Consider the following 13667-nt stretch of genomic DNA (forward strand, 5'->3'; position numbering starts at 1 on the left):
TCGCGAGGCCGCAAACGGTGAGGGGAGGTAGGGGTCCACCGAATTTGAGGGTGAGGCTCTGGAGATTGCACTGGAAATCCAGGCCTAGTAAGAGTGAAGTGCAGAGGTCGGGGAGAATGTACAGACGGAAACGGTCGAATTCCACGCCCTGTACAGTAAGTTTAACCAGGCAGAAACCCCGGATCGGGACAGAGTGGGAACCGGAGGCAAGGGAGATCTGCCGGTCGGCGGGATGGACTGCAAGGGAATAGCGCCTTACCGTGTCCGGGTGGACGAAGCTCTCGGTGCTCCCGGAGTCGATGAGGGAGGAGGTCACATGGCCGTTGACCAGCACCGATGTGGAAGAGGGTGCCAGGTTGCGAGGACGGGACTGGTCGAGCGTAACGGAGGCGAGCAGTGGTTGGTCGTCGGTTGAGTCAGATGAGTCCGACGAGGAGCGGTAGCGACCCGTGTCCCGTGATGGCGGCCCCTGGAGACGAGATGGCGGCATCCGCAGTACCTGTGGGTAAAATGGCGGCGTCCATGGAGCGCACGTTATGGGGTCGGAACAAAATGGCGGCGCCCATGGAACGCACATGGCTGTGGTGGATGAAGATGGCGGCGTCCATGGGGCGCACGTGGCGGGGGCGGCAAAGGATGGTGGCGCCCACTGATCGCACGTGGGGTCGGGGGAAGCGGACGGCGGGGCCCATTGAGGGAGCGGCTGAGGCGTGGGGACCGGCGGCGCGATAGCGGCGACCATCCGGGACTGACACACCGCTGCAAAATGGCCTTTCTTGCCACAAGCTTTGCAGGTCGCTGTGCGGGCCGGGCAGCGTTGGCGAGGGTGCTTCTGCTGGCCGCAGAAGTAACAATGGGGACCCCCAGGGGGTGCGGTGCGGCGGGCAGCGCAGGCATAGTGCGCGGGGGTGGCTGCTGGGGGGGCCGTTTGCGGGTTCCACGAGGGGTAGGACGGATGGGCCTGGGGAGCCGTTTGCGGGGTCCACGAGGGGTAGGACGGGTGGGCCGAGTGGCTAGCGGAGTAAGTTTGCGCACTACGGGAGGCGGCCGTCATGGAGAGCGCCAGGGCCTTTGCGGCCGCGAGGTCGGGGGCGACCCCTTCCAGCAGTCGTTGCCGGATGGGGTCAGAAGCAATGCCTGTAACGAAGGCATCGCGCATGAGTAAATCAGAATGTTCCGTGGCTGTGAGGGCCCGGCAGTCGCAGTCTCGTACCAGAGGTATAAGGGCCCTCCAGAAGTCCTCAATCGACTCACCCGGCTGCTGGACGCGAGTAGAAAGTTGATGCCTCGCAAACAGGGTGTTTGCCGATGGTGCATAGTTCTCCTTGAGCAGTTCCATAGCTGCGGTGTAGTCGGTCGCATCTCGAATGAGCGGAAAGACGCTGGAGCTAAGTCTGGAGTACAGGAGTTGCTTTTTCTGAGCCTCTGTCGGGGGAGGGTGTGCTGAAGAGATGTAGGCCTCGAAGACTGCGAGCCAGTGATCAAAGTCTTTTCTGGCGTGAGGCGAATGCGGATCCAGCTGCAGACGGTCAGGCTTGATTCTGATGTCCATGGTGACTGGGAAATCGTACAGCAATAAATTGTAGCGCTAACAATTATACTCAAAGCCGAGAGACCAGTACAATAGAGGCTTTATTGTTGTACGATGTTGTCCCTCCATCTGCAACAGTAGACTAAGGGTCTGAGCAGCTCTCATACATTTATACATAAGCTCCCTGTGGGCGGAGCTAGCCGGCAGGGGCTTACCGGAGGAACCTGTATTACAGGTACAGGCATACATCCCCCTACTGCAGTACACATAACTACAGTGGTTATCTCACCACAGTGGCACAATGATTAGCACTGCTGCCTCACAGTACCAGGTACCCAGGTTCATTTCTGACCTGCGGTCTGTCTGTGCAGAGTCTGTTTGTTCTCCTTTATTAGCGTGGGTTTTTGCCAGGTGCTCCGGTTTCCTCCCAAAATCCAAAAACATGCAATAACAATAGTCTTTATTAGTGTCACAAGTAGGCTTACATCAACACTGCAATGAAGTTACTGTGAAAAGCCCCTCGTCGCCACACTCCGACACCTGTTCGGGTACATAGAGGGAGAATTCAGAATGTCCAATTCACCTAACAGGCATGTCTTTAGGGACTTGTGGGAGGAAACCGGAGCGTGTGGAGGAAACTCACGCAGACACGGGGAGAACATGCAGATTCCGCACAAACAATGACCCAAGCCGGGAATCGAACCCGGGTCCCTGGTGCTGTGAAGCAACAGAGCTAACCAATGTGCCATCGTGCCACCCTAGGTTAGGTAGTTTGGCTGTGCCAGATTGCCCCTCAGTTTGTGTGTGTGTGTGTGTTTGTGTGTCCGGGGATACGTCTGACCTAGGTATAGGCAGGATGCAGAAAGGTTGTAAGAGAACAGCAATGGGGTTTGACTGTGCCTTTACTTCACGTTTGCACTTCAAACTTTTATTGACGCAAAGTGGTTTCCTTTTTGCATTGCGCTTTTGTTGAAATGTAAAAGCATATGAAGTTCTCAAATTAATTTGCTATTGGATTTGGGAAAACCTATTTCTGAATTACAATCTTCAGTGATTATTTATCTCCCCTGTCCTGCTTCTACACGCTCACACTGCCGTTTGAACAGATACACTGTGTTGGGATTTCAGCAGATCGTCTCCACTTGATCTTGAGGGAGACTTTGCGACACAACTTAGGCTTCCCAAACACCAGAGGACGCTTCACAGCGTGGCAATGAAGCCGAGAACGAAACCTCTGGAGCAAACTGATGGCTTGCGAATAGGTTTATTGAAATAAGGAGTGCAGCTTCTGTCAGTGGAAACTGGTTCTGAATCGTCACTGAAGCTGACAGTGTGAGGAACCTAGGCACAGCCACAAACTACTTTTAGCTCTCGCATCTTTTAGCTCTCGCATCTTTTAGCTCTTGATGTGCTTAATAGGACTTTTAAAGAAAAATGAAGAGAGTTTGTCGTTGTGAGGATAGAATAGAAAACTCTCTGTGGAGGCCCATCAAGGTTTGAAAACAACAGCAGCAGCAAATGGTATGAACTGCAGAAGGGAAATAACTGGCTGTAATATTGGGTGAGACTCTTCCTTCGTTGTGGAGAAGTGTCACATCTGATGGGATAACCTACTTCCCCCGTGGGCGCTGAAATACATCTTAGTTTGTTGCTGTAATGCAGGCTCTGAGCTCCTCTCCTGCCCTGTCAAAGGCTGCCTGGCACAAATGTTGTAAAAGTGAACTTTGCTGACAGTGCAGTTACCGCCCTCTGCTGGCCATGCTTCGCGTCTCGCACAATGAACGTTCACAGGTTATTGTATTCATGTGTGGAGGTGGGAAGGTTGAGACACGGCAGGGCAGTGTTGGGGCGATGGGGTTGGGGGGTGGGGGAGGGGGTGTTGCTGGGTCCAAAGCCCACCAAGGTGGTTCGGAAATAGGAATTTGGTTCAAGAAGAATTGTGGAAATAAAAGGCCGGTAACAATTTCGTTAAAAAAACAACAACCGCAAAACTGTCGGACTGTCGTTCAAAACGTCACCAGTATCCTTCGGCAAAGGCTGGACTGCATATGAAGCCTGTTGCACATCCTCATAATTGAATCTCAACTCTGAAGTTACTGAGATATTGGACTGGATTCTCCACTGCATCGGGAATTCCGCTACCGGAGAATCCGGCGTCAGGCAGAAAATGGGATCGGCGCCCAGCCCCCACTGCCTTTGGGATCGACGTTTGCGTCCCATGCTAGCGGGAGGTTGAAAATAGTTCATTAAGACCCTTTTGCATCCACTTAACGGACCGGGGACCATATTCTCCGGGCTCGTGTTATTCGCTGGTCCTCTGGGCTGGGAATCGTGTGGGTGAGATTAAGTGCTTGTCCTGACAAGTGTGTACCTGACGTGGCGGACCTCATGGTGGGTCAAGGGGGTAACTCTCTAAGGGAGTTGCCCCTAAAGTCCATCGGAGGGCAACCGTCCCTCTCCCGCACCCCTTCCCCACAATGCAAGACCTGCCCACCCCACCCCCACCATATAGACCACCTCCCCCCAGAGACCTTCTAATTAAAGAGAGTTTCCCCTCCCCCCCCCGAGGCCCCTTAATTAAGAGGACCCCCACCAGATACCCTATAATTAAAGAGTCCCTCATAAGAGTCTCCATTCGATCTGGTAGCCCCCAGTCTGGCAGCCCCCCAGAAGAGAGACCTTCTGCCTGGCAGCCCCCACCAGAAGAGAGACCCTCTGCCTGGAAGTTAGGGGGCAGTCCAGGCAGAGTCAGTGAAAAAAATTACACCGTTAAAATTCAGCTTTGCAATACATCTGCTGGCTCAGGCAGAAGAAGCAGCACCTGTTAATTCCTGGAAAGAGAAAATTAGTCAGCTGGACTTAAATGCCCTCCAATCTTTGACCTGCAAGCCATTCATTAATTTCTCTTTGATATTGATTTTACTAGGCTGTGATTGACAGCTTCCATCCAGTTGTCTGCATTATAAATATCAAGCTGTGATTGACAGCTCCTGGACCACATCAAAGAGAGTTCAATGCTTTCTGTTAGTTTTGCAGCTGACCACTTCAAAACCACTCCAGAATGAAGGGTGATGAATAGAACAATTCTCAAGGGGAGCGGCACAGAGCAGTGATGACCCAAAAACAAACACTGGGGGAAGGACTGAATTGTGTTGCGTGGGTGGGAGGGGGCCCAGCTGCCAGACCTCACTATCGGGCAGCCCGTTTAAAATGGCGGCCTGATGCCGAGATTCCCCACCGAATCCCTTGCAATCCTCGCCATGCAAAAATTTGCATGGCTAAGGATTGGGAATCGCTTCCTGATTTGTGCTCCCAGTATGAGCGAGTCAGGTGCAATTCAGCTCCTGTGGGAGAAAATAGCCTCCCAGATGGAGAATCCTGCCTATTAAATCCCCTTCACAGCATGGACTGTTGCACTTCACGAAGAAGCCCTTCTCAGGGAAACTTTGTATGGGCAATAAATGCTGGCCTTGCCAGCAATGTCCACGTTGCTGCAGTGAATAACAAAGGTTGAGCCATATTCCTTCTTGACTCGCGTTTTAACCTTCCCAGAAATATCACTGAACAGTGATTAAAAGTAGGAGTCGTACTTAACTTGTTCTTTCCATCCTACCTTGCAAGCCTAATGCTACACCAGTTGAGACGAGCCATCAGGGGCTGGTTTAGGACAGTGGGCTAAATACCTGGGTTGGGTGGGGTTACTGGGTTATGGGGATAGGGTGGAGGTGTTAACCTTGGGTAGGGTGCTCTTTCCAGGAGCCGGTGCAGACTCGATGGGCCGAATGGCCTCCTTCTGCACTGTAAATCCTATGTAATGCAGAACAAGGCCAGCAGCCCGCGGGTTCAATCCCTGTACCGGCCTCCCCGTACAGGCGCTGGAATGTGGCGACTAGGGGCTTTTCACAGTCACTTCATTGTAGCCTACTTGTGACAATAAACTATTATTATTATTATTATCTCAGCATAGACGAGCAAGCATATTTGTAACTTTCAGTTTTTGTGGCACTATTCCATTCTAAGTATTATATATACCAATGAACCAGCGGAGATGTATATAATTTATTTTACTCTGCAGTTCAAAAATATACATGGTAGAGCTCCTCCCTAATTTAAAAATAAGTTTAATCTCTTTGCCTTCACCTGGTCTTCCCTCTGATTTTAACCTTGCTCACTGCTGTTGACTGACGAGAATGAGACTTGAAGTCCTTCTGGAGCCTGACAGTGGTGGATTGTAAAGGGGGATTCAGGTTATTAAATGCAAAAGAGCTTTGATGGCCAGTAATTCCCTGCCTGGCTTCCCTTGTATTGCCAGTTTAGTGGATTCTCTCTCCTCCCAGGACGGCAACAACCTAGAACCCTTCTACCCTATTGTGCCAGACCCTGGGAGCCTCAGCAGCACCAGGGCCCCCTTCCCAAGACCTCAGCGATACTTCTTGTTTGCCTGACCCCAGTCTTAACCCCATGACTCAGTAATAATAATAATCGTTTAGTGTCACAAGTAGGCTTCAATGAAGTTACTATGAAAAGCCCCTAGTCACCACATTCCGGCGCCTGTTCGGGGAGGCCGGTACGGGAATTGAACCCGCGCTGCTGGCATTTTTCTATATTACAAGCCAGCTATTTAGCCCACTGTGCTAAACCAGCCCCTGATGGGCAACCTAGGCTAGTGAGTGGGCCATATGAGTGGCCTCCTTCATCTCAGTGACCCGCAAGATTGAAATTGTGCTTGTTCACTAACCATGGCCCCTTGAATAAGATTAAATATATTTAATACGTGCCGAATATTTCATAATTAGTTATGAAAAATGTTTAACCATTTACATATTAATGGAACTATCAACATCAACTATCAACCGAGGCTGGTTTAGCACAGTGGGCTAAACAGCTGGGTTGTAATGCAGAACAAGGCCAGCAGCGCGGGTTCAATTCCCGTACCGGCCTCCCCGAACAGGTGTCGGAATGTGGCGACTAGGGGCTTTTCACAGTAACTTCATTGAAGCCTACTTGTGACAATAAGCGATTATTATTATTATTCAAATGGTAAAAACAAAATAAATGTTTACACTTCGATGCAGAGGGAGTGCACGGCTCTCACAGTCAATGTTGTGAGCAATCAGCACGCACCGCACTTCACTTGCCCTCGCTTTACGTGCGACTCACTTCAGTCATAACGATAGGAAAAAATCTACGCGGATGGAAATTTGTGGAATGTGACAACCCTGCATTTGGGCAGCGGTCAACAAAATGTCTTGTGGGCCGCATGTGCTCCCCGAGCAGCAACTTCCCCACCACTGCCTTCGCTGCTGACAAACTACTGCAATGTTGCTGTAATAGAACATAGAGGGCCGAAGGGCCTGTTCTGTGCAGCACAGAACAGGCCCTTCGGCCCTCGATGTTGTGCCGAGCAATGATCACCCTACTCAAACCCACGTATCCACCCTATACCCGTAACCCAACAACCCCCCCCCAACCTTACTTTTTAGGACACTACGGGCATCTGTACCGCCTGGCTTATTCATTGGGCCTTCTGTGGCCCGTTCTTTGAACGGGAAACCAAATAGCCCACTCGGGGGGGAAGTAGTGGTGTTGTCACTGGACTCGTAATCCAGAAATCCGGAGTCGTGCTATGAGGACCCGGGTTCGAATCCTGCCACGGCAGAGGGGGAAACTTGAATTCAATAAAAACCTGTAATTATAAATTCTAGAAGGTGACCATGAACCCATTGTCGATTGTCTTAAAAACCCATCTGGTTCACTAATGTCCTTTAGGGAAGGAAATTTGTCGTCCTTACGTTATCTGTCCTACATGTGACTCCAGATCCACAGTCTGGATTAATGCAGCTCCAACAACACTCAAGAAGCTCGACACCATACAGGAGAAAGCAGCCTGCCTGATAGCTCCCCCTTCCACAAACATTTGAACCCTCCACCACCGATGAACAGTGATAGCCGTGTGTACCATCTACAAGATGCACTGCAGCAAATCACCAAGGTTCCTGAGACGGAACCTTCCAAACCCACACTCACTACCATCCAGGACAAGAGCAGCAGAAATCCACCACCTGGAGGTTCCCCTCCACCCTGACTTGGAAATATAATTGCTGTTCCTTCACTGTCCCTGGGCCAACATCCTGGACCTCCCTTCCTAACAGCACAGTGTGTGTATGTACATCTCGGGGATTGCAGTGGTTCAAGAAGGCAACTCACCAGCACCTTCTGAAGGGCAACTAGGGATGGGCATGAAATGCTGGCCTAACCAGCGCCACCCACATCCCGCAAATGAATTAAAAAAAAATGCAATGTGGTTGACTCGTAAATGCCCTCTGGGATGGGCAGTCAATGTTGGCGCTGGCAGTAAATGCTGGCCCAGCCAGCGAGGCCCACATCCCATGGACGAATAAAAAAAACCTCTCCTCTTCTTTCCACATAACTCTGCCATTTTGTTTGTTTTCTAGTATTTATTCACTTCCCCTTTTAAAATTCTTTCCTTTCCGATAAGAACTTGCTCCTCTTCTAAAACAAAAAAAATTGCGTCTCCCATTTTGTCAATTGTTTTAAATCCGTGTCCACTGGTTAGCGATTTTCCTGCCAATGGAAACAGTTTCTCCTTATTTACTCTACCAAAACCTTTGATAATTTTGAACTTCGCTGTTAAATCCTCCTCTTAATCTTCACTGCTTTGGGCTTTTCTATTTTAAAAAAATAAAGCTTTTCCTGTCCGCTTTGTCCCGGTCACTTTTTAAAAAGAAAAAAAAAAGCCTCTTTTCAACATCAAGTAGAGGCGACATAATTGAATAGTGCATAAAAGCAAAATACTGCGGTGCTCCGATTTCCTCCCACAGTGCAAAGATGTGCAGGTTGGGTGGATTGGCCATGGCAAATTGCCCCTTAGTGTCCAAAATGTTAGGTGGGGTTACGGGGACAGGGTGGTGGCGTGGGTAGGGTGCCTTTCCAGAGGTGCGGCGAAGACTCGATGGACCGAATGGCCTCCTGCACCGTAGGTGTTCTATGATTCCATTGCTACAGTACAAAAGTACTTTCCACACAGCTGGAAATCTCAGCTCCAACAGAAAGTGCTGAAGCAGAGCATTTGTGGAGAGAAAGAGGTGGTTAACATCTCACTGCTCCCAGGCAAATTGCACGTTCACCACACTTTTTTAAATATAGGAACACAACACTTGACACTTGTAAAATGGGTTTCTCAAAAATGTACAAATCATAAGAAGTAGGAGCGGGATAGGCCTTTTGCCCCCGCGAGCCAGCTCCACCATTCCAGTAGACTGTGGCCTTACCACCACTTTCCTGCCTGCCACTCCCATAATCCTTGACTCCCTCATCAATCAAAAATCGAACTCGGCTTTGAATATATTCAATGACCGAACCTCCACAGCTCTCCAAAGATTAATTGCTTGTTGATGGAATTAGAACCAATCTCTGGCAGGCAGTCGTGTGTGTATAATGAGTATAGTAGGGGCTTAAGTACGCAGCTTTGCGGGGCCCCGGTATTGAGGACTATTGTGGAGGAGGTGTTGTTGTTCATTCTTACTGATTGTGGTCTGTTGGTCAGAAAATCGAGGATCCAATTGCAGGGTGGGGAGCCAAGAGCTTGGCTGGGATTATGGTGTTGAAGGTGGAGCTGTATTCAATAAATAGGAGTCTGATGTACGAGCCCTTGTTGTTGAGATGCTCCAGGGATGAGTGTAGTGTCAGGGAGATGGCGTCTGCTGTGGACCTGTTGCGGCGGAATGCGAATTGCAGCGGATGAAGGTATAGAGTTGATGTGCTTCATGACCAACCTCTCGAAGCACTTCATTACGACTGAAGTCAGGGCCACCGGATGGTAGTCATTGAGGCACGTTGCCTGGTTCTTCTTTGACACCAGTATGATGGTGGTCTTCTTGAAGCAGGTGGGGTCCTCAAAACGGAGTAGGGACAGGTGTCCGCGAACACCTCTGCCAGCTGGTTCGAGCAGGATCTGAGTGCACGACCAGGGTCGCCTGACTTGAACGCATCAGACCTGTCCTTCAGTAGGGAGCCAATCTGCCGATGGTTTCCGGTTGGAAAATAGATGGAAAGTCAAGATGTGTGAGGGATACAAACAGTTTGCAAAAAGATATCGATAGGTTAAGTAAGTGGGCAAAAAGTTGGCGAATGCAGCATAATGTGTGAAAATGTGAAATTGTTCATTTTGGAAGGGAGAACAAAAGAACAGTGTGTTTAAATGGAGGAAAAATGAAAATGAAATGAAAATCGCTTATTGTCACAAGTAGGCTTCAAATGAAGTTACTGTGAAAAGCCCCAAGTCACCACATTCCGGCGCCTGTTCGGGGAGGCTGATATGGGAATTGAACTGTGCTGCTGGCCTGCCGTGGTCTGCTTTCAAAGTCAGCTCTTTAGCCCTGTGCTAAACCAGCCCCAATGCAGAAAACTGCAATGTACAGAGACTTGCCCACGAAACACAGAAGGCTAGCACACAGTTGCAGCAGGTAACCAGGAGCTAATGGAATGTTGACCCTTATTTCAAGGGGTTTGGAGTATAAGAATCGGGAAATCTTGCTGCAACTGTATAAGGTACTGGTGAGACCACATCTGGAGTACTGTGAGCAGTTTTGTTCGCCATATTTAAGGAAAGATATTGGGTGGAATTCTCCGCCGCCCAACATGATATTGTAATCGGCGATTGGGCGGAGAATCCCCTTTGACGTCGGTTTTGAGTCTATGCCACTCTAAAGTGGCGTCATCGCGTCGCATGTCATTGCAACGGTGTTGGCGTGTCACCTGAAGGCCCTCCCCTGATGCTCCGCCCCCGATGGGCCGAGTTCCCGATTGCGCGGTTGACGTGTGGTCTGAGTGGTCGGGAACCCGACCTGGCGGTTGCGGACAGTGTCCAGCGCCGCCCTACCCAGCTGGAAGCCGTGTCACTGGCAGGTGGGGGGGGGCTTACCTGAGGGCTGAGGGGACTGGTGGTGAGTGGCCAGGGGGTGGCCTGTGTGGCCGTATTTGGCAGGTCGGGTCTGCGCACGGCCGGCGCCATGTTGTACGTCGCTGTGCGCGGCCATGGACCCGGCCATTCTCTGGTTATTTTTGGTACGGGAGCCGGGAGTTTTACCTGGCTCCACTGCTAGCTCCTCACCAGAATTTAGAAGAATGAGAGGTGATCTCATTGAAACATACAGGATTCTTAAGGGGGTTGACAGGGTAAATGCTGAGAGGGTGTCTCTCCTCATGGGAGAGTCTAGGGGTGCCCATTTAATACTGAGATGAGGAGGGATTTCTTCTCTCTCAAAGGGTTGTGCGTCTTTGGAACTCCTTTCCACAGAGAGCTGTGGGGGCAGAGTCCTTGTGCTTATTTAAGGCTGAGATGGACAGATTTTTGATCAGTAAGGGAATCAAAAGGTTACAGAGAAAGTGCAGGAAAGTGAGGACCAGCCCCGATCCGATTGAATGGTGCAGATTAATGGGGAGAGGCTCCCCTCCCTTTGCTTTTACAGCTCTTATTTTGTTTAAAAGCATTCGTTCCTTTAACAAAGGTGACTCCGCCTTCTTGGGTTGGGTCAGGTACAATACTCAAAGCAAAATAGTGAAAATAATAATATCTGTTCTAAGAACCATCTCGTAACATGCACATGGATGTTTGTTTTGCAAGAAGTGCACACCGTGTGAGCAAGTATTGTCATTGATACATTTCTTGCCAAGGTATCGTCTAATGTATATTTTTCCCTTCTTGCTGCCTTTACTAAAGGTTTCACAATCAGCAAGGTCTTGCACACGTTGGAAGTACTGGATCGTCACTGCTTTGACAGATCTGATTCCAGCAACTCTCTAGATAGCCTGTACCACAAGATCTTTGGGTCAAGCCAGAGCAAGGACAGCCAAGAGGTGAGTGGTAGTTTGATGCACCTTATGTAAGAGTATGTGTGGTGTTTGAGGACATTGCTGATTTAATGTAATTACTGCGACTTGATGTGGAAAAAGCTGAGGTAATGAATTTTGGGAGGAAAACAAGAAAATGCGAACATGAGAATGAAAATCGCTTATTGTCACGAGTAGGCTTCAATGAAGTTACTGTGAAAAGCCCCTAGTCGCCACATTCCGGCGCCTGTTCGGGGAGGCTGTTACGGGAATCGAACTGTGCTGCTGGCCTGCCTTGGTCTGCTTTCAAAGCCAGCGATTTAGCCCAGTGTGCTAAACAGCCCCTAACATCCACTCATTGCAAAGACGTCGAATGGTGCGGAAAAACAGAAAGCTCTTGCGTATTAAATACCTAATTCGCTGAAAGTGCGAGTACTGATTGATAAAGTCGTAAAAGTACTTTTTGATTATTTTTGAGTACAGGGATAGAAAAATGTGATGAGGTTCTAGGAGGTAATATAAACAATCGTTTATAGACCCTGAACATTGCTGAGAAGAGTTTTCATTTTGAAATGAAAGGACAAATGCAAGAATGCCAAATTGCAAATAATCACAACAGGACAAAAGGGCTACTGATTGATTGGCCAGTAGACTCTGATTGGTTGAGGAGTGGTCATGGATAAAGCATAAAGGTCCCTGGCTAATTTAAAATAGGTGCAAGGCTTGAATATATTCCTTTTGTTTGCAGAGAACAGGCCACTGTTTATGAATGTACGCCGCTTCTAGCAATTGTAAATGAGCCACGTTATGAGCTCGACTGGTTATGTTAAATTTATTGTTAGTGTAGCTATTAGCACACTCCAGATTGACTGAGGCTGCTCCTCATGCCCCCCCCCCCCCCCCCCCCCCCCCCCCAACCCTTGCCGAGCACTGGGGCAGCTGGGCTCATTGCCTGGGAGCAAAGATTGCTACCCATCTTCTTGGAACCCCACAGCAGCCATTCCACCGGAGGCAGGGTCATTTCCTGCAGCTTTTACAATGGGATTAGGCCTTCTGCTTCCATGGGCTCTTGAAGATTCTGCTGTGGGCAGAATTAGTGCGTACCCGGAAGTATAAATTGGACTTAATTCATATACTGAACATGCGAGTGGAAGAATGGTGTGATGCAGAGAGATAAAATAGACCAACAGCAAAAGTACAAAAGATTAATTTTCTTAAAACCCCCACACAAACTAAATTCGGAAGGAATGAGACGCCACACTTTTAAAATTAAATGTGGAGGTTAGTGATTGATGGTTCCCAGTCCAGAGGAAGTTGGCATTTCTGGTCAATTGGTGGGTAGTAAACCCTTGCGTGGGACCTCCTGAAAGGGATTCCCCAGCGCATCATTGGGGTACTCCCTAAATGCGACGCTGTGGCAACTGGAGGTTATGGGCCTTCCTTTCAGTTTTGCACCTCCCAACACTCCAAGGCACTTCCTCCAAATACTTCAACCATAGCCGATCAGGACACTTGCCTCTCTATTCTGAATTAAATCCTCTAACAAACAACAATTGTTTTCTACCCGTCAGCCTCGCGATTTCTTCATTTATGTAAACTTGATGGTCGAATAATTCCTCTTTTCTGTTCTGTGGCTATGCCGTGTCCCAATCATAGATTTATATGGATAATTGAAAGACATAGGTTCACACATCTTAATTTGCTTGACTCCACGGGGAACCCCAGGCGGAGATTCACTAATATTCACTAATATGGTATACAACCACCAACTTGAAGTGGCTGGAATCCAAGCAGCAGTGCTCAGGTGCCGTTTTGACGTAAATTTCCCAGTTTCCACTCGTCGAAGGATCAAAAAGGAGAGGACGCAGTTTTAAAGTGATTTGCAAAGGAAGCAAATGTGATGTGGGGCAAAAGACGTTCCCTCGCAGCGCGTGGTTGAGATGTGGACTGCGCTGCCTGGCAGTGTGGTGGAGGCAGGTTCGATCGAGGCATTCAAGAGGGCGTTAGATCACCACTTGAATAGAGATAATGTGCAGGGGAATGGTGAAAAGACAGGAGAATGAGACAGCAAGGCATGGTGCTCGTTTGGAGAGCTGGCGCAGACATGACAGGCTAAATGGTCTCCTGCACTGTAACGGTTCTATGATTAGACCGGTGGCTGGTAATCTGGAGAACAAACGACTCGAGGTTTATTAGCTATTCTGGCTCCATTAATCGGTATTTGTTAACCTTTTCCTCTCCAACTCTTTCATCCACCCCCAACCCAATCTGAACGTTATTTCCT

The 13667-nt window shown here is 49.2% G+C and overlaps 1 protein-coding gene across 3 annotated transcripts in view; it reads left to right on the forward strand.

Annotated features, from left to right (window-relative positions):
• The window catches only part of LOC119975763 (mediator of RNA polymerase II transcription subunit 12-like protein), a 640706-nt gene that overhangs the window by 135005 nt on the left and 492034 nt on the right, over positions 1–13667 (forward strand). For all 3 annotated transcript variants that reach the window (XM_038815591.1, XM_038815593.1, XM_038815592.1), the window contains exon 11: positions 11274–11410. In XM_038815591.1, the coding sequence (XP_038671519.1) occupies positions 11274–11410 (137 nt within the window). The remainder of the gene's footprint in view (positions 1–11273; positions 11411–13667) is intronic.

The sequence above is a fragment of the Scyliorhinus canicula genome, chromosome 13 (genome assembly GCF_902713615.1).
Source record: "Scyliorhinus canicula chromosome 13, sScyCan1.1, whole genome shotgun sequence".
In the NCBI taxonomy this organism is placed as follows: domain Eukaryota; kingdom Metazoa; phylum Chordata; class Chondrichthyes; order Carcharhiniformes; family Scyliorhinidae; genus Scyliorhinus; species Scyliorhinus canicula.